The 20,073-nt window shown below is 38.9% G+C and overlaps 1 protein-coding gene across 1 annotated transcript in view; it reads right to left on the bottom strand.

The window, feature by feature from the left end:
* Smyd3 (SET and MYND domain containing 3) overlaps window positions 1-20,073 on the bottom strand; it is a 734,617-nt gene that overhangs the window by 4,479 nt on the left and 710,065 nt on the right. The window contains exon 11 of the mRNA XM_047521142.1: window positions 8,207-8,315. Within this exon, the coding sequence (XP_047377098.1) occupies window positions 8,207-8,315 (109 nt within the window). The remainder of the gene's footprint in view (window positions 1-8,206; window positions 8,316-20,073) is intronic.

Below are 20,073 nucleotides of genomic sequence, written 5' to 3' on the forward strand. Positions count from 1 at the left end.
CATAATCTTTCACAGAGGACTCATCTGAAGCCTCTGAGGGGGGAGTTGCTGCACCCATGTACAGATTCTAAATGTCACAGGAGAAATGGCAGCATAGATTGTCTGCCATGTGACAGGCACATGCTTCACTAAGGAATAAAGAATGGGTCCCTAGAACTGATTTCAAGCTCATCACATCTTTTTTTTTTTTAAGTAATTTTAGAATTGTGACCATATATTAAGTAAAATGAATTAAATTGAATTATGATTTAAAGTTGGAAACAATATAGTTTTCATATTAATTTTTAATACAAAGATATTAAGCTTATCAAGGATCTCATATTCTTTCTACCATGAGCCTGAGGAATCTAATAAATGACTTCCCCAAGTATGATTTAAATATGGATATAACATCAGAAGGAAAAGAAATGTGTGCATGACAAGAATCTCCTATAGGGAAACATGGAAGCAAGTTTTTCATCGTGCCCATCTCAGGATGAAAGAAGCACCTGGGGTATGGCAAGATGGCCTGGGGCATTCAACGTAGGCAATGTAAGTAACGAAAACTGCATGGGTTAAGCAGCTCCAGAGCCACAAAAAGTTCTTTACAATGGCAGCAGAAAATCCTACAAATTTTTGGTGAGCTGAGCAGCACTCCCGCTGACCCCACTCCACTCCAAACCTTGAATAACTAACTCTCCAAGTAGATCCTCCCGGGAGGCAGAATTTCCTTGAAGAAAACATCTGCCCATTGTTTCACTCAATATTATCTGAGGAGCTATGATGATTAAGATTTGGCCCCTGTTTTGGGAGGAGCTCTGTCACTGTCAAGAGAAACAGAATGTGACTCCTAGATCATCACAGTGAAACATCAGGTGGTAAATGAAGATGCAAAGTGCTGGAGCCCAGAGGAGGGAGGGTCTAGGACCACCTAGGGAAACCTCAAGAGGGGTTACAAATGTGGAGAGCTCAGGTCTCTGCTTCCCAGTGGCTAGAACTATTGCACAAAAAGAGTTACTGTTGTGTCATTATGTTTGATGAATGAATCAATTCAATGATTTGATTAATATTTATTAAGTACCTAAGAAGCCCTAAAGAAGTCCTACCTTCTTTCTGAGACTCAGTTTCCTCAACTGAATGAGGAGCTTGAACAAGATAAATTTGAAGGGCAATGAAATGTAAATAAATAGGTGATTGAAAGTAAGTCTAACAGAGTAGAGGAAGGAGAAGCAGGGAGGGAAGAGAGGGGGATCATTAACTGAAATCAATTCCACACATGTATGATTTTGTCAGGATGAATTCAACTACTATGTTTAACTAGAAAACTCTATGAAAAAATTTTAATGTTCAAATAACCCACAGAAATTCATGAATAGGAAAACAGAAAGAAAAAAAGCAGAGAGTAGAAAAGAAAAAGTAAAATGGCAGAATCTATCTGGTCCTGGGGCTTCTCTCTTCTGGAAGGCTTTTGATTGCTTTTTCAATTTCACTACTTGAAATTGGTCTGTTTAGGTCTTCTTCATTAATTTGGGCAGGTCATGTATATTTAGAAATTTGTGAATGTCTTCTAGATTTTCCGGTTTATTAGAGTATAAATTTTCCAAAATAGGTTCTGATGATTCTCTGGATTTCAAAAGGGTCTGTGGTGATATCTCCTTTTTCATCTGTTAATTTTATTGATTTGGTTCTTCTCTTTCCCTCTTTTGGTTAGTTTGGCTAAGGGCTTATCAATCTTTTTTATCTTTCTGAAGAAACAACTTAGTTGCATTCATCCTGTGTATTGTTTTAATTCTCAATTTCATTCATTTTGGCTCCAATCTTAATTATTCCTGTCCTCTACTGATTTGAAATTAGGTGTTTTTCTTTTTCTAAGGTCTTCAGGTGGAAGTGTAGTATATTTATTTGAGACCTGTTTTTTTTAAATATAGATACTCAGTGCTATAAATTTTCCTTTTAGAACTTCTTTCATATGTCCCAGAGATTTTGATAAATTTTATCTCTATTCTCCTTCATTTCTAAGAATTTCTTTATTTCTACTCTCATTTCTTCTTTGATCCATTCTTCATTTAAGAGGGTATTGTCAATCTCCCTATGCTTATGTGGCGTCTACTGTTTTTCTTGCTATTTTTTTCTAGTTTCACTCATTATGATCTGATAGGATGCATGGGATTATACTGATTTTTTTTTTTTTTTGTATTTGCTAAGATTTATTATGTGACCTAGAATTTGGTCTATTTTGTAAAAAATTCCATTAGCGCTGAGAAGAAGGTAAATTCAGTTGTATTGGGGTGAAGTACTATGCAAATGTCTGTTAGGTCCATTTGATTTATAATATTATTTAGATTGGAAATATTTTTATTGATTTATGTTTCAATGACCTGTCTATTGGTGATAAGGGTGTGTTGAAATCACCCAGTATTACTGTGTTGGGGTCTATCTGAGATTTATTATCATGCAGTATTTTTTTTTATTGTAATTGGGTACACTGACATTTGCGACACAAATATTTACTAACATTATATCTTATTGTTGGATTGTTCCTTTTATCAGGATATAGTGACCTTGTTTGTCTTTTCTGATTAGTTTTTGCCTGAAATCTGCTTTATCAGATAAAAGAATAGCTATCCCACTTGTTTTTGGAGTCTGTTTGCATGGAATATGTTTTTCCATCCTTTTACCTTTGGCCTGTGGGTATCCTTGCTTATAAGATGAGTCTCTTGTAAAGAGCATACAGTTGGATCTTGTTTTTTGATCCATCTGCTAATCTATGTCTTTTGATTGGGGAGTTGAAACCTTTAACATTCAGTGTTAGTATGGATATGTTTTGGTGGTTTCCTGCCATTTTGATTTTCTTGTTGTGTAGATGTCTTGTTTATCCGAAACCATTTGTTGAAGAAAATATACTTCCCCATTAAATGGTCTTGGCAACCTTGTTGAAAATCATTTTCTTTTCATATATGTGTTTATTTCTGGGCTTTCTATTGTATTCTGTAGACTGATGTGTCAGGACATTGTTTTGATTACTGCAGTTTTGTAGCAAAATTTGAAATCAAGAATTGTGAGTCTTCCATTCCTTTCCCTTTTTAAGTCTACTTTTGGCTATATGGGGGTCCCCTGAATAGTTACTGTATCCTAGAAGCCTCACATGTGATTTTTTTCCTCTTACTTAATTGATTGCAGCTGGGTTGTCCCAAACTCTTTAGAATATAAGCCCCATGCTATTGGTGACCATCTTGCCACCCCAAAGAGAATGCTGCCTGAGAATAAAGCCAACACAGATGACAGCTAAGTAGAGATGGAGAGAGCTGAAGACCAGACTATGTACCTGGTTCTAACCATGCCTTGAGCTGGTGTAACTCTGGACATTTCCTTTACATGGGTCTAGACTTTCCCTCTCTTTTTCCCTTATGAAAGTTCAAATTGTATTTTTATCACCTGCAGCCAGAAGTGGTTCAACTAATCCATGACTTAAAGTGCATATCATTTTTTAAAAAAATGTGATATCAAATTAAGGAATTGGAAGCACCAATTAAAAAAAAAATAAACAGAAGGAAGACCAGTAGAGTAGAGGAAGGGGAACAGGGGGAGGGAGGTGGGGGTAGAAAGAGGATGTAATGGGAGCAAATTATACTCCACACTTGTGATGATGTCAAAATTAAGTGAACCCCACCATTTATGTATAACTATAATGCAGTAATAAGAAAATTTAAAGAGAAGAAAAAGAAATGGAAAAATAGAGCTGCATGCTTTAATGTTATTGTTAATGACTAGAAATAGCCATTGTTAGTGGCTAGAAATATAGGTTCAGGCTGGAGGAGAGACCAGTGCAATTGTGCTTTAAACTCTCCTCAGTTATCAGGAGTAGCTGATAACTGCATCAACAAAGGGAGAATGAGTCTTATAGTCTGCATTTCTTCTACTGACGCATGAAAAACTAAATAGATTCTCAAAATGAAATGTGAAGAAGAGTCAGGTACAGTAGCACACACCTGTAATCCCAGTGATGAGGCTGAGATCTGAGACCAACCTCAGCAATAAGCAAGACCCTTTCTCAAAGTAAAATGGGCTGGGATGTAACTTGGTGGTTAAGCAACACTGGGTTCAATTCCCAGTACCTAAAACAAGAAAAATGAAAGAAAGAAAGAAAAAACTGAGAAGGGGAAAAAAAGTGTAGTGTATGAAATTTGAAATTTCAAAAAACAGTTACTGAGGAAAAAGAAGTCTAATCTTACAACCTGACTTCATGGAAAAGAAACAGTCTCATTGATAAGACAGTCCAGATGGGGACTGTTGTCCTTGAGGTTCAAGAAGTCAAGTTAGTGGCAAACAAAATCCTTCCAAGAAATATATGGGAAGAAATGAAAACAGATTAGAGATAAGAGAAAGCAGGAGGGGAGCACTATGAAGGGACTCCAGGCCTGTCCTGTGGCACAATCACAAGAATTTCAGCTGAGTCCAGTGGAGATGAAAGGCTAAACCAAATCAGAGCTGGCTAAGTGGATTCCTTTCCTGGGGAAGCTGGCCCTAATTGAATCTATAACAGATTTCTGTTTCTGAAGCTTCTCTCATTTCTGTTCCATACTCAGGCTCTGAAAAACTCATTCAAGTTATTTTGTTTCATTCTTCCAGGATTCTAAGACAAGAAAGAAAACCCAGGGGTACCTATCTAGAGAGCAGAACAGTTTCAAAAGGCAAAGAATATAGCTTCCCCTTCCCTTCTCCAGGTTGCCTGGGTTCTGAGAAGACTCAAGACTGAAGCTTTCTGCAGGGAAGAACTGTATCTGGTTTCACAGGTCATATGAGCTCTCCTACAGATGGGCATGCTCAGGCCACTCCTCTGCTAGCAAATGCTCAGCAAAAGGTCATGACAGATTAGTATGCCACAGATAGCTAAAAAAACAGTGCCAGGGTGGGACTTTTAAAGTCCTCTATCCATTAAGAAAACCACCCACTCAAGCATGATTTAGTAGAACTTGTGTTTGGGGCATGTGTGACTGTGTTTGCCTGGTGGCACCAGGAGATAAAAAAGGTATATCAGACAGGGTCCCTTGAGGAATTTCCCCTCATATTACAGAAATAACACACCTTGGTGAGCTGCTGAGGAGTCGCCATGTAAGCACAACTGTTCAAGAGTAGAACCATAACCATGAACTACAAACACAAGTTATACTAAAGGAACCAGCTAGGGGAGAGCAACCAGAACGAGTTTCTGCGGAAATAATAATCCTTCGTAGTCTCCAAATGCTTGAGATTGACAAGCACGCTCTCACACATTGCCTCATTTACTTCTCAAAAGAACTCTGTAGGATAATATTAATTTTTTAAAATAGATTTTAAAATATTTTAGTTGTAGATGGACACAGTACCTTTATTTTATTTATTTAGTCATACGTGGTGCTGAGGATTGAACCCAGTGCCTCACATGTGCTAGGCAAGTGCTCTACCACTGAGCTACAACCCCAGCCCAGAGAGTATTAATTTTAAAACCAGAATTCTATTCAGAGAGATTAAGTATCTTACTTCAAGTCACAAAACTGGTAAATGGTGAGACTTGGACCTGAATCTACTGACTTTAAATGTGGGCACTCTTTTTCTTACGCCACACTGCCAGGGGTACATATTTGCTCTTTGGCTGATAATCAGAACTGGGCAAGAGGCTCAGAGATTTGTCTAGAGTCAAATAGGAAGTTCCAGGTTCAGGTTCAATTTAAGCACAGGCCTCATGACAGAAAATCAAGAATGTCTCATTAGCAGTTCTTGGGGTCCATGCCTGGACTTATCTTTGGTTTGAGGAGTAGGAGATGACTACCAGGGGAAGCTTCTTGGTGAGGCGAGGGAACCTCACAAGAAGGGCATGAGGATGACAAGGACAGACCTGGGTGTAAGGGGTGAAGGGCAACAAGGAGGCCATCATCAGGGCCAGTGCTGGTCCACACTATTGGCCCAGGCCACGTCACCCCATAGACCTGCACCGAGAAGCCTGCTGGGCTTTTTCAAGTCTGTCTTTGCAGCTGAGGGTATCAGATCCCTCCCTCAGGAGTTCTGCGTGGGATGGCAAGGACTCAAGCTTCACATGAAGAACACCAGAGATCCAAATATGCTCTGATTCCTCTCCCACATTTTCCTCTGAGTTGGCATCAGGAATTTGACTAGATTTGAAGGGATTTTTGTGTAGCAAGTATAATTAGCTAGCCGCATCTATTTAACTGGAAGTCTAGAGGAAAAGAACGGAGTCTTGGATTGTAGCCTGGATTTAATGACTTGTTCACATGCCTGTCTCCTCCATTAAATTGTAAGGACAATACTGGGTCTTATTCAGAGAAATAGAAGCATTTTATCAACACATGTTGAATTAAACTGAATGAACTAGACCTGGCTCTGAATATTGTGACTTTAGACAAGCTCTTGCATGTCTCCAGGCTGTCATGCCTTCACATTTCAAATGAGATTGAAAATGCCTGGCCTGCTGACCTCATATGGTTGTGGTCTGTCATGAGGCCCAAGTAAGACCACGTACGAGTGGTACTAATCATTTCCAGTCCCATATAAACGTAAAGGATTATTACCATGATCACTTTTAAAACACCCATTTGCATGGACCCTAGGTTGAGTATATCATGTATTTGGGAAATTTCCTGAGTTATTTTTCTGCTGAAACTTTCACACAGCAGATCCTCAATAAGAATTTTCTGCCTAGCTGATTCGACTGGTTAGGAAGAACTAGCCAAACCAGAAATGGAAAGTTCTCCTGAGATTACAAGAGTCTGCTAAGTGTTCTTCCACCAATCTAGGAAAAGACGTCATATAAAGTAAAAAGAACATGATGATCTGAGTGCCTTCAAGAAATTCTCGTGTTCTTCCTGTTGACTGTGGGCTGATTTCAGTAGAAATCAGGAACAGACAACATGGCTAGTATTCAACAAAAATTAGCATTAGGGAATCTTATTTTTAAGAATCCTTTGGGTATTTGTCATTTTCTTCATCTAAAATATTGCCCATGTTATGGGCTAAGCCAGCCTCTGGATACTCTCTGAGCAATGCTAATGCAGGCCTCCCATCCTTCCACCACAGCTTTCTGTAGACAAGGGCACTGTGGTCCTGAGGACCCCATTAAGGGTCAATACTCCCTGTAAAATCCCATATGCCAGGTCTCCCTAGTAACCACCAGCACATGAGTACCCACTAGCTGAGCATATGAACTTGATGTTTAGAGGGCCATGGGTTGGGAGATTCTGCAGGGGAGAAAAGGGCAGGAAAGCAAAGAACCCGGGCCCCTCTGGGCAGAGGAAATTCCCTAAGAGGGCAAAAATAAATGTCATTCTTCAACAAGGTGTTCCAACATAGACCCAGTTCTCCCACTTAGTTTCTCAACACTTATTGCTAAGATTGTACTGATTGACTTTCCTCTCTCCTTCCCCTCTTCCCCAACTATGAGTACTTCTTAGGTTCTGGGTATCATGCATGGCACTGAGCTAGTTAAAAAGACAACCACAGGGACCTAACAGGCTCCTGGGGATGGGAGGGTGTGTCTCCAGGTATGCCTAGTACAATATGGAAAGTGTCCTCCACAGGCTGAGTGAGCAGAGATCTGTGGGAATAAAGAAGAAAACTGGAGCTGGGCCTTAAAGGATCATGGAGCTCTGTTAGGCCCAGGGAGGAGGTTGTTGGGGAGGGAATTTAAGGCAGAGAAAAGAGCTTTGTAAAGACCCAGGAATTGGCAGGTCAGGGTAGGTGATAATGAGGAGTACAGTGTGACTGGTGTGTGTGTGTTGCGGGGAGGGGATGCAGCCTGCAAAGCAGTCCATGATCAGATAGATAGTCAATGGTCCTGCCTGCCATGCAAAGAGATGTACTGTGTACAGCAGGCAGAGAGGTGGCATGGGGTACATGTGCAGAGGGATGCTCTGGCTGGTTTGCACCAGTTTACAAGAGTGACTGTTAGAAGTGTCATGAGCTTTGGGAGCAGGCTGACTCATGTTGGTAATTTAAAATCAATCACACTGGTTACATTTATACCACAGAAACTGGAGAACATCACAGATCAGTTTTTCCTTTCTTCTTAGAGCTGGTTGTTAAATATTTACCAGCACACCTTGGGTATGCGTGTGCATGCAAGTTACACGTTGCTAAAAACAGAGTTGTTTAAAAGAAATTACCAAGAAAAGACCCAGTAACAGCCAGAAAGAGGTGTACGAGGCAGAACTCCCCAAAAACTGGGTGCACTCACCAGTCTCAGGTTCTTCATTGCTTGCGGAAACATGCCTTGATGCAACTGCAGTTTGCCGACTTTCATTACTTGCACACCTCTGACGGGGTGGCTACCTGGGAAGAAAATCCTGGAAGAAACCAAAAGGAAAACAGTGTCAGTAGCTCTCACCTTCCCAGTCAGCATTTCATCAGGAGACTGAAAGAGGGAGCAAATGCTGGTTGTGAATGTTAATGAGCCACTGAAAAGGAAATTAGCTTTGCAATGCAGGAGAATGCAGAACCCAGGGGAATTCACAGGCTATGCTCTTCAGCAACCCAGAATGCCATCTGCATTAGGGAAAGAAATGACAGGACTGGAATGCCTCCCTAATAGACACTAGAGAAGAGAAAGAAAAGTTTGGACCTCTGAATTTACAGCTGGGAGAAGGGAGGGAAACCAGGTACTAATACTCTTCCAGTAAGCTCCAACACTATCACAACCCTGAACCAGATTACGGTTTTTCAATATGCATTTGTTGAATAAATGAATGAAACTTTTTATGATTCCCCAAGTAAATGCTACCACACCTCCCCTTTAATCTAAAAAGTGCTTTGATTGAATCTCAGTTGTAGAGTTCACCACAGTCCCCCTTGCTTACAGTACTTGCATATTTAGCTTATTATCACATTGGATTAAAATGGTTTTGATTGGGGCACCCTTCTCCACAATATGTATGTAGGTGGAACTCAACACATACTTGACTTCTTTTATATATAACAGAATAGAATACAGTACTATAGTGGACCAAAGAATGAGGACTTAGGGCAATGTTCCAGACCCCGAGAAAAGCTATATTATTTCAATTCAGTTCAATAAGAATGTACTAACTGGATTCAACAGTTCGGTCTTTTCTGGCTCCCACATCCTCCAAGAGAATACTCAGCTTCTGCTGTATATGCGGGATCACGGGGCGAAACAACACACTGTACCAATGTGCTTTTCCCTCAAAGCCCAGTAATTTCATCAGACAAAAGACATTCATACAAGAGTTAAAATGATACTATAGGATAGATCTTGAGTTAGTCCCCAACTCAGGTGGTATTTAGCATATGTTAGGCATTCAGTTCATGTTTGTTGAACTGAAGTGAGGACAGAGAAAAGAGAGAGGCCGTGATGATTGGGTGGACTGGGGAAGGCTTCATGGAGGAGGGAACAGGACCTAAACTGACTCTGAAAGATTCAGACATGCTGTGTGGGGAGGAAGGAAGTACACCTCAACTGGCAGAAAACACAAGGGCAGAGTCTAAATGTTGCTTCCCCAAAGACAGGAGGCACCTGCCCCAGATGTCCTGAAGACCGGGAGCCATCACTAGACAGGGCCTGCGCTGGTCCAGGCACTGTTGCCCCTGCTCTTCATTTATGAGCCCATGGACCCCACACTTCGGCTGCCTGTGTAAGGTGTATTGTGGAAATCATTCCCTCTCCCTGATCCTCACCTCTTCCCATGAAACGTGATACAGAGACTTTTTTCATCCATGCTCTCAGGAGAGTGGAAGGCACTACTGGGGAGGAAAGTACTTAAATCAATAGAAGGTTGATCAGGCCTCTTTTTCAGAAACTAAAAAGGCAGAGGGAAGGGGGAAAAACAAAGGAGACACCTGGGTCCTGGATTTTTCTTCATCTCTTGAGAATACTAAGAGGTCAATCACTTCACCTCTCACCCCTCACAGAATGAACATCATTATCTACTTGTATGGAAAAGATTTTAAGATCCCCAGACAAAAGGCTTAAGCACAGGACACCATTATCAGAAGGTAATTGCCCTGGACACTTTCCTTGAAAAGCACACCTGGATTCAGGATTTTATTTTATTGCTATGAATGTGGCATAATTAAATTTAAGGGCCAAAAAGTAATTTTATACTAATAATCTCTCCACTAAGTGGGTGTCTGTCACATCAGTTAGCAGAAGGAAAGAAAATCTTCAGTCCTATGATGACAGAGAGAGTGGTGCATAATTATGCCGTGACAGGTACCTGCCTCGGTCACTGAAAGATATTAAAAAATGAAGTAGAGTTTCATCAGGAAAGGATGGGGAGGCAGAGTCTTCTACATGAGTATTCCTGGAGCAGTCTCACAGCTCCGGCAGGGGTGTCATTTGGGGCCTGCTTTGTTTCTGGAGGCCATCCAGCTGACATATGGAATAAGAATCATGATTACGTGCTGGATTAGCACCCAAGGAACACTGGCGGGGCTCACTCCTGCTGGGAGAAATTCCCACCAAGAGTGCGGGCTTTTATCAACTTTGCTGTGTATGACAGTGATAAGGAGAGAGGAGGGTGTGCAAGCAGTATTCAACTCCAGGACAGTGAGGAGCCAAGGCCAAGCTGAGAGCCTGAACCAGAGAAGGAACTACACAGGGATTTGGGTGAGAAGGTGAGGGAAGGTGCACCTATGAGATTCCCAGTTCTAGGCCCAGTGCTGTACTCAGGAGAAGTCCAAGGCGAATCCCTGCTCTTGGTAAGCACATAGTGACATGAGGCAAATTAAAACACGAAAGAGAGAGGAGCATGAGAGTTGCCACACCATGGCACAGACAATGGGTGCTTGGGGAGCAGTGGGGACCAGAGTTACTGGGGGAGCAGCAGAGGTGAGCTGGTTTGGACCAGAGGAGATGATGGGATTCTGGTTCAACCTTGTGGGGAGTAAGAAGGGACCGGTTGCTCTGGCGATGGTTCCGGAGGCTGAATGCAAAGGGTGAGTGAGCACACTGCTCTGACCAGCAGAGGAGCCTGGAGACGGGGTGCACTGGAGGCCAGGCTGTGAAGAGGCAAGCATGCGGAGCCAGGAAGCTGGACCTTCCCCTTGCAGGTGAGGCACTAAATAGGGATGAGTATGTTTCATGGGAAACAAAATTGGAAAAGAGCCCAGGAGCAAAGGGTCTCAAAGACGTTTGGTGGCAATGAGAAAAGAAAAAAACAGGTTATAGGGCTGATTCAACAGAACCTCAGGACCTGCTGGGGTACAGTGGAGTCAGAGTTGGCTCCAAGATTTAGAAACAGAAATGTCTACACACACACACACACACACACACACACACACACACACACACCAAGCAAATTGGTAATAACAAAATTATTTAGCAAAATTATTTAGCAAGGTATTCTACTACAATGCTAGCAATCACATGGGAAAATTGCTTTTGGTGCTTCTGAGGCGAATAAGTACATAAAAGGGAAAGAGTTTAAAAATTCTTTAAGCACGTATAGAAGCTTTAACACTGACTCACAGCCATGAAGGTCTTGCTGTTCTATTTTACAAAGAGTCAGAGAATCAGAGAATTAAAATATCTCAAGTTTAAAGGCTGTAGAGAAGAAATACCTGATGACAGTGCCTCTGTTGATACTGCTGAGATTTTTATATGATACAAGGACCAGTCACATTGCTTCATTACAGATAGCAGCTTTGGTGTTTAGCATTCAGGACTATTTTCAAAAATCTGATATCAAACACATTATTAAACGTAAAAGGAAAGCTTAACATGCCTGTTTAAGTTGTATTTCAGAGTAACCAAATAGCTCTAGTTATGTGAATTTTAGTGAATAAATATGTAATAGCAATGGAATTAGAAAAATCATCATCATCTTCTCCTTAAGAAATAATTGACCCAGGGAAAATGCATCACTAGATGAAAACCATTGGATAAAAGCATGATGGAGAATTTCACAGTGGTAGGATTAGGTTGTTATCATCTGAACCCCCTAACCAATTTAGCATCACTAAAATGGAACAACCAGACATTAAGTGCCAGCTAATGTGATGCAATAGGAATTATTTTGCACACTATCTACAAAGCATCCTTGTCAAACCAAACCAAACCAAATCTACAAAATCAAACTGCGTTTCTACTCGAGTCCATAAAATCAAATTCCACTTCATAGGACAAACAACTACAGAGGAACAAGTAAGAGCAGTCAGCTGCTTCCAGCAATGAAAAATTCTATAGGACCTTAACCTAGGATCCTCTATAGGTTAATGGCATGAAGAGAAAAAGATGCTGAGGAAGGAGAGCCATTTTGATTAAAAGGCTTAAGAGACATAATAACCATACATAGTAAATAGACCTTGTACATTGTAACCCAAACAAAAAGACATTTCTGAAATAATCAAGGAAATATGAATAGGAAATGGCATTGTAGGTATAAGAAAACATCACATTTTTCAGAGATACACATGCATTAAATGACAATGTCTGAGGCTTCAATTACACATCTTCATCAGAATTTATGCTTTCAGCAATGGTGGTTTAGCTTGCTTTAGATGAACTCCTGTAAGAACAATAAAAGAAAGATAAATTTTTTTAAAGAAATCTGTTTGAAGGTATCACAAAGCATCTGAAGCATCAGTTGGAGAGTCACAATCATGGAAAGAATAGATGCTCAGGAAAGAGAACCTTACATTCACTGCTACTTTTCCCTTTGATGATTTGAAAGTAGAGACAGATAGGCCAATCAGTTGAGCAAAGGTTTTGGTAGTTTCATAGAAAAGGAGACACAGAAATTGGAACCGAAGGCTCAAGTATGATGAGAAGGTGTTTTGGCAAACATCTCTGGCTTTCATTTGTGAATCCCAAAGGACTATGATCTAGGAATAGTGGAGTAAGCCAGAAATAGACCATCTATCATCAAGAATGAATCACATTCAGAGCATTATTAAATCAAGGGGATATGTTTCTACCCTGATGGCCAAAAGCAAAAGTAAACCTCTTTGAAGGGGATAACACTATACCGAACCTCAAATTATCTCTTTAATTTTTCTATGTAATGTTTTGCATTCAGTAAAATCATAGCCAAGCAAACAAAAAGTCAACAATTGCATGAAAACCAAGACAAAAAAGTACAGACAATAAAACAGACCTATAGGTACCTATATTGAGACTCTTATACACTTTGACATAACAATAAATGTTTGAAAACAAATAACAGGAAAGAATATTAGCAGGGAAATCAGAAATAACATAAAAGTAACCAATAGAAATTCCAAAACTGAAAAATAGAAAACCAAAGAACTCAACAGTTTCACAGTTTCACAGTTATGAATTAGTAAACTGGAAGGTGGCACAAATGAATACACCACCATAAAACATGGAAAGATAATGGAATGAAAACTAAACAGGGACACAGGTCTCATTCATGTTAGCTGGGCACTCACATGAGAGAAGGAAGAGAATGGGGCAGAAGCAACATATAAAACATAATGACTCAGAATTTTCAAAACTGATGAAAGTCACTAATATAGAACCATGTAAAGATAATTCAGCAAAGGGAAGAAATAGGGGGAAAGGGAGGGATAAAGTCAGTGCCACAAAATGTTGACAATTACTGAAACTAGATGATGGACTTATGAAGGTTCACTGTATTACACTATTTCTATATATGTTTGAAATTTTGTGTAACTAAAAAGAAACAGGGCATTGGACTTTAGTTTTTCACCTTTAGAAATAATTCTTCTCTTAAAGGAATACACTCTGTACCCAGATTGACAGTGGGCTGACGACAACCTTGGGTGGAATGTTTCATTTGGAAGTTATTTGACCAGGGTCCTTTGAACAATAGTGCCTCAGTGAAATACTCATATTATTTTTGTAAGAATGAACTTCAAAAAAAATCAATATATCCTACCAAAAATTTTTAACTATTTTGTAACTGCATGATTTAACTTGGTGATAAAACTAGTTGTTGAAAGTTGAAAGTAACAGAGAGAAGGAGGGATTCCTATAGATAATTGCCTCAAGTTTCAAAAGATTTAGGAATTTTACTAAATTCTGAGCCTTATGTAGAAATGCAATGATATGCCCAATGAGCAGTGCAGAGTCACCTTCCACACCATTCAAGAATTGAACAGACACTGACTTCATAGATAGAATAAGAGCAGAAGAAGTAGCAGCAGCTTACACTCAACATTGAGTATAACGCTGAGCTTTGCTTTGGGTCTTAAATCAAGGGTTGGAACTCATGGGTAACTGAGACAAAAAGACACATGAAAAGGCAAAGAGAATCATCTGTTGTTCCCTGGGTTCTATTTAATTTAAAGCAGCTGATACATGAAAATTATTTATGCTTTTGTGGTAGGGCATCTTTATTTGTAATATAATACATTTTGTTGTTGCTAGTTTAAAAAAAAAAAATCCTAATAGGAAACAAAACTGAAGAAAGAAAAGACAGACCTTCTCAAAAAAACTAGTTTTTAACCGTGACCTTAATTAACCCACTCTGGTAGTCTGGAAAGGTGCTGTTTCTCAGGTGGGAGATGAATCAGCACTTCTCCATCACCTCTAGTCCTTCCTTGCTGCTGATGTGACAGGGACAGAGAGATCAGGGTCATGAATTCTCACTTGTTTCTGAAAGAGGAACTGGGTTCCAGCCCAGACTGAACCCTCAGTTCCTGCCTGCTCTGTCCATGATATGTGCTAATGATCACCATCACTGAGAAAGATGGATCTGCACCCATCTTCCTCCTTGCACCTGAGTATGAGAAAAAACAAAAAAACAACAAAGTAACAGTGCTACACATTAAAACTGGACCCCACAACATTACAATGAGTTTTTTTTTTAACCCCATAAAATGAGTAAGCAGTATCATTTCCATAAAAAAAAAAAAGATTAACACTTCCCTTAACAATTTCTTCTAAATAGGTCCTTCACTCAAAAGGCAGGGCTTTCTTATTCTCACAAGTTTGACTGTTAAGAGTTATTTATCCATTTTTAAAAAGAATCTTTAATCAGATATTAAGGGAAATAAAACTTTGTTTATTCTAAATGTCCATATAATTTAGGCTCAGGAGCACAGAAAAGCAGATCCGGAAGCAGTGTAACATAGTATGTAAATTAAAGGAGAAAGGAGGTTTGGGTTCAAGACCTCACCATTAGCCAAATGGTAAGAAAAGTGACAAGAACACTTGGAAATATATACAACTGTAACCCTCCCCTCCCAACCCCTCCTTTCTCCTCCCCTCCCCTCCCCTTCTTCCTCCACTCTACCACTGAGCTGTATCTCCAGTCCAATACTTGGGTCACCTTTATGTTTTCTTGCTTCTTTTTAGATACAAGTTGAGGTTGGAGGAGACAAGATGATTTCACAGAAGTGGCCTCCTTAAGGGAAAAGTCTTAAGCTGCAGATAGAGCTAAACAATTCTGAACCACAAAATTTGGGCTTTGATCTTTCTTTACAGAAAATGAACAGAGAAACCATTGCTTATATTTGTAACTCTCAAATTAAATGTGTTTAACTATTTTCATTTAATGCTGGACTTGTAGGCAAAATAGCCTCATCCCTTTGCCAAACCTGCTTCATGTGCTGCTTAGCTCACAAGCAGCTTGGCCCTAAGCAGGGACAGTTGCAGGAACTGGTCAGAAGCCTCCAGGCAGGCAGGATGATATTCTATTTCATGTAAACAATTTTCTTTTTCATCCTCAGAACTGTGATCATGTTGTCCTTGTCACTGGATTTCTCCTGTTTCATATCTTACAGCATCATTTATTACTGTGTAAAATATTTGATGATAATTTGAAGTATTTTAAGGTCAGCCCCTACAACTAAATTATACAATAATCAAATAAGCATAATTTAGCTTATTAAGTCCTTGAGAAAAAATGGTAATGGAATTTTCATTATAATATTTGCATTTGTCTTCTGTAGTCTATTCATCTTGTAGGCAATAGAAAACATTTCTACAGTTCTGAATGTATGCACCAAAGTCCTTAAATATATGAACATACAGATGGTCATACCATTCTAAGAATCATTTCCCAAGAAGAACTGGTGAGTAGAATTTTATAATTTATTTTCTACATTTTAAAAGTTAAATTATTAGTGCAAATTTATGAACACTGGTTAGCATTCTGCTTCTAGTACAATACAATAGGCTACTGATGCTCTCTCAGAAAATAATGTAAAATGCTAATATATTTTTAAAATCAACAAAATGCTATCAAGATAGTAGGGAATAGAGGGCCACTCAAGAAGCAAGCAGAATGACCTGGTCACTGGCAGGTTATAGCCTCTGCCTTCACTGGCTTTGTGGGGTTTGGAGGACAGACCAGCAAACCCAGTGTCTAGCCAACGTGTTGAACTCTAATGCAAAATCTTCCCTTCTTATTGACTTGTTTGGGATGAAATATTTGTAAGATTCTTGGCCGAAACCAAGTGATCATAGATGGAAAGTCTAAGAAGAAGAAATGAAGATAAAAAGAATGCTCAAGATGGGCAAATATATGAATACTGACAAAAATGTTTTGTGGGTTAGAAATAGAGTAAAAATTAAAATATCATAGCATATATATATATCAGCAGGGAAAAATAGTACTTGAGTGTTATAAGGTACTTAGAACACATCTACAGCCAGAAAGAACATGAAATAGTTGCATGCATCTTTTCTTTTTTTTTTAATATTTTTTAGTTGGCAATGGAACTTTATTTTATTTGTTTATTTATATGTGATACTGAGAATCGAACTCAGTGCCTCCCACATGCTAGGCATGTGACTGAGCCACAACCCCAGCCCGCATACATCTTTTCTTTATAATTACTTATACAACTCATCTCTGACTTATATACTCTTCATCATATATATTTGATTTTATACAGTCTTCAAAAACTGATTTAATGTTCTATTTTAATTTCTGGGTATAAAACCAATGTATAAAGGATAGTAAGGTTAATCTAGGAATTTAATGATCTCAAAAGTTGAGTGTTAAATCAGTGAGAAGAGAACACCATGGTTTTTAAAAACATGTAATACCTTTCCCTTATTTGGAAGAAAGATGAAAGCTATAAAAATTAAAAAATGTATAAAAAGTTCCAAAAGTGAATTTTAATTAGAAGATAAAATATATTTTAAGCTTCCAAGTTATATATGACTGTATCTACAATGGTATCTAAAAATACTACATATATGTGCGGTTTTGACATGTATTTCAGTCACAGGGGCACTTTTACTGAAATCAGTTGCTGCAGATGCCAAAAATGCAAGAACCCATAAACCCTGAAGAAGTCTTGGCATGGGCTTCTAGAGCACAGGTGTTGTGAAGCATTGCACCGTGGTGCTGGGAAGCAGAGATATTTCCTTCTTTGGTGATTTTTCAAAGAAAAATAAAACCTGTTGGGGCAAAGGAGTTGGTACTGTTTGGGTATAAAATATGAGGAAGTGAGTCTAGAACAGGGGTTGGTAAACAATGGCTGGCAGACCAAATCCCAATCTCAACTTATTTTTGTAAATAAGTTGGGATTTAGCAAGCCCACTCATTTGCATACTGTCTACCACTCCTCTCAAGTTACAGTGGCAGAATTAAGTAGATGGCTATGGCTTGCAAAGCCTAAACTACTTACTACCCACTCTTTACAGAATAAGTTGTTGATACCTGTCCTATAGTAAAGGAGTGGTCCTAAAGAAAGAGGCTAGAGAGGATCCTTTACCAAAAATATTTATAACAGATAACTATGAATATGTCTTGGAAGTGTGGCTGTCTGGATGTTTTATCATTAATAAGAATAATGGCAATGGCCATAGCAGTTAATTTGGTTGAAGCACTTGCTATGTGTTAGGCACTGCTATAAGGACTTTATTTGTTTAAGCCCAATTTTTTTTTTTCTCGAAATGATATTACCCAAGTAGACTCTGGTAACAATGATGTGAAAAGGTTAGAGCTTCTTTGCAAAAACCAAGGATAAAACAAAATTGCCCAAAGCAACTACTTTATGGCATCATAAATTGAATAAAAAGATAAAAAGCTGAAAAGTGTTTATGCTTTAAAATAGCTATAGCTTAGGGTAAGAAATGCAAGATTCCGTGGTTTGCTCACTTAAGGTTATTCCCATACACCATTCCCACCTGAGAGAGTCTTAGAAGGGGTCAGATAAGTTTTCCATATTATGCAGGTGGTGGAAAATTGCATGTAGATAAGAGAGACCTAAGAGAACCTGGAAACAAACAAACAAACAAAAAGCCAAAAGGAGGTTTGAGAACTCTGAATCTAACTTCTTCTTTTTTTTTTAATTTCTTGGACTTTTTATTATTATTATTTTGATTTATTGTACACAAATGGGGTACAATTTTCATTTCTCTGGTTGTACACAAAGTAGAGTCACACTGTTTGTGTAATCATATGTGTACATAGGGTAATGATGTCTCAATCTATTATCTTTTCTTCCCCCGTCCCCTCCTCATTCCTCATTTTCCTCTACACAATCCATCCTTCCATCATTCTTCCCTTATCTCCCCCAACCCCCTGTTATGTATCATCATTCACTTATCAGAGAAATCCTTTGGCCTTTGGGTGTTTGGAATTGGCTTATTTCACCTAGCGTAACATACTCCAACTCCATCCATTTACCTGCAAATGCCATAATTTTACTCTTCTTTATGGCTGAATAATATACCATTGTGTATATATGACACAGATTCTTTCTCCATGCACTTGTTGAAGGGCATCTAGGTTGGTACCACAATCTAGCTGTTGTGAATTGAGCTACTATAAATGTTGATGTGACTGCATCACTGTAGTATGCTGATTTTAAGTCCTTTGGGTGTAGGCCAAAGAGTGGGACAGCTGGGTCAAATGGTGGTTCTTCTCCAAGTTTTCTAAGGAATCTCCATACTGCTTTCCAGAGTGGCTGCACCAATTTGCAATCCCATCAGCAATGTATGAGTGTACCTTTTTCCCACATCCTCGCCAACACCTATTGTTGATTGTATTCTTGATAATCACCAATCTGATTGGGGTGAGATGGAATCTTAGGGTAGTATTGATTTGCATTTCTCTTATTACTAGAGATGGTGAACTTTTTCATATATCTGTTGATTGCTTGTACATCTTCTTCTGTGAAGTGTCTGTTCATTTCCTTAGCCCATTTGTTGAATGGGTTATTTGTATTCTTGGTGTAGAGTTTTTTTGAGTTCTTTGTATATTCTGGAAATTAGTGCTCTATCTTAAGTATGAGTGGCAAAGATTTTCTCACACTCTGTAGGCTCTCTCTTCACATTGCTGTTAAGTTTCCTTTGCTGAGAGAAAGCTTTTTAGTTTGAATCTATCCCAGTTATTGATTCTTGTTTTTATTTCTTGTGCTTTGGGAGTCCTGTTAAAGAAGTCTGATCCTAAGCCGACATGTTGAAGATTTGGATCTACTTTTTCTTCTATAAGATGCAGGGTCTCTGGACTGATTCTGAGGTCCTTGATCCATTTTGAGTTGTTTTTTGTGCAGGGTGAGAGATAGGGGTTTAGTTTCATTCTGCTGCATATGGATTTCCAGTTTTCCCAGCACCATTTGTTGAAGAGGCTATCTTTTCTCCATTGCATATTTTTGGCACCATTGTCTAGTATGAGAAAATTGTATTTATTTGGGTTTGTGTCCATGTCCTCTATTCTGTACCATTGATCTACCTGTCTATTTTGGTACCAATACCATGCCGTTTTTGTTACTATTGCTTTGTAGTATAGTTGAAGATCTGGTATTGCGATACCCCCTGCTTCACTCTTTCTGCTAAGGATTGCTTTAGCTATTCTGGGTTTCTTATTCTTCCAGATGAATTTCATAATTGCTTGCTCTATTTCTGTAAGGTACATCATTGGGATTTTAATTGGAATTGCACTGAATCTGTATAGCACTTTTGGTAGTATGACCATTTTGACAATATTAATTCTGCCTATCTAAGAACATGGGAGATCTTTCCATCTTCTAAGGTTTTCTTTAATTTCTTTCTTTAGTGTTCTGTAGTTCTCATTGTAGAGGTCTTTCACCTCTTTTGTGAGATTGATTCCCAAGTATTTTATTTTTTTCGATGCTATTTTGAATGGAGTAGTTTTCCAAACTTCTCTTTCTGAAGATTCATCACTTATGTATAAAAATGCA

The sequence above is a fragment of the Sciurus carolinensis genome, chromosome 12 (assembly GCF_902686445.1).
Source record: "Sciurus carolinensis chromosome 12, mSciCar1.2, whole genome shotgun sequence".
NCBI lineage: Eukaryota > Metazoa > Chordata > Mammalia > Rodentia > Sciuridae > Sciurus > Sciurus carolinensis.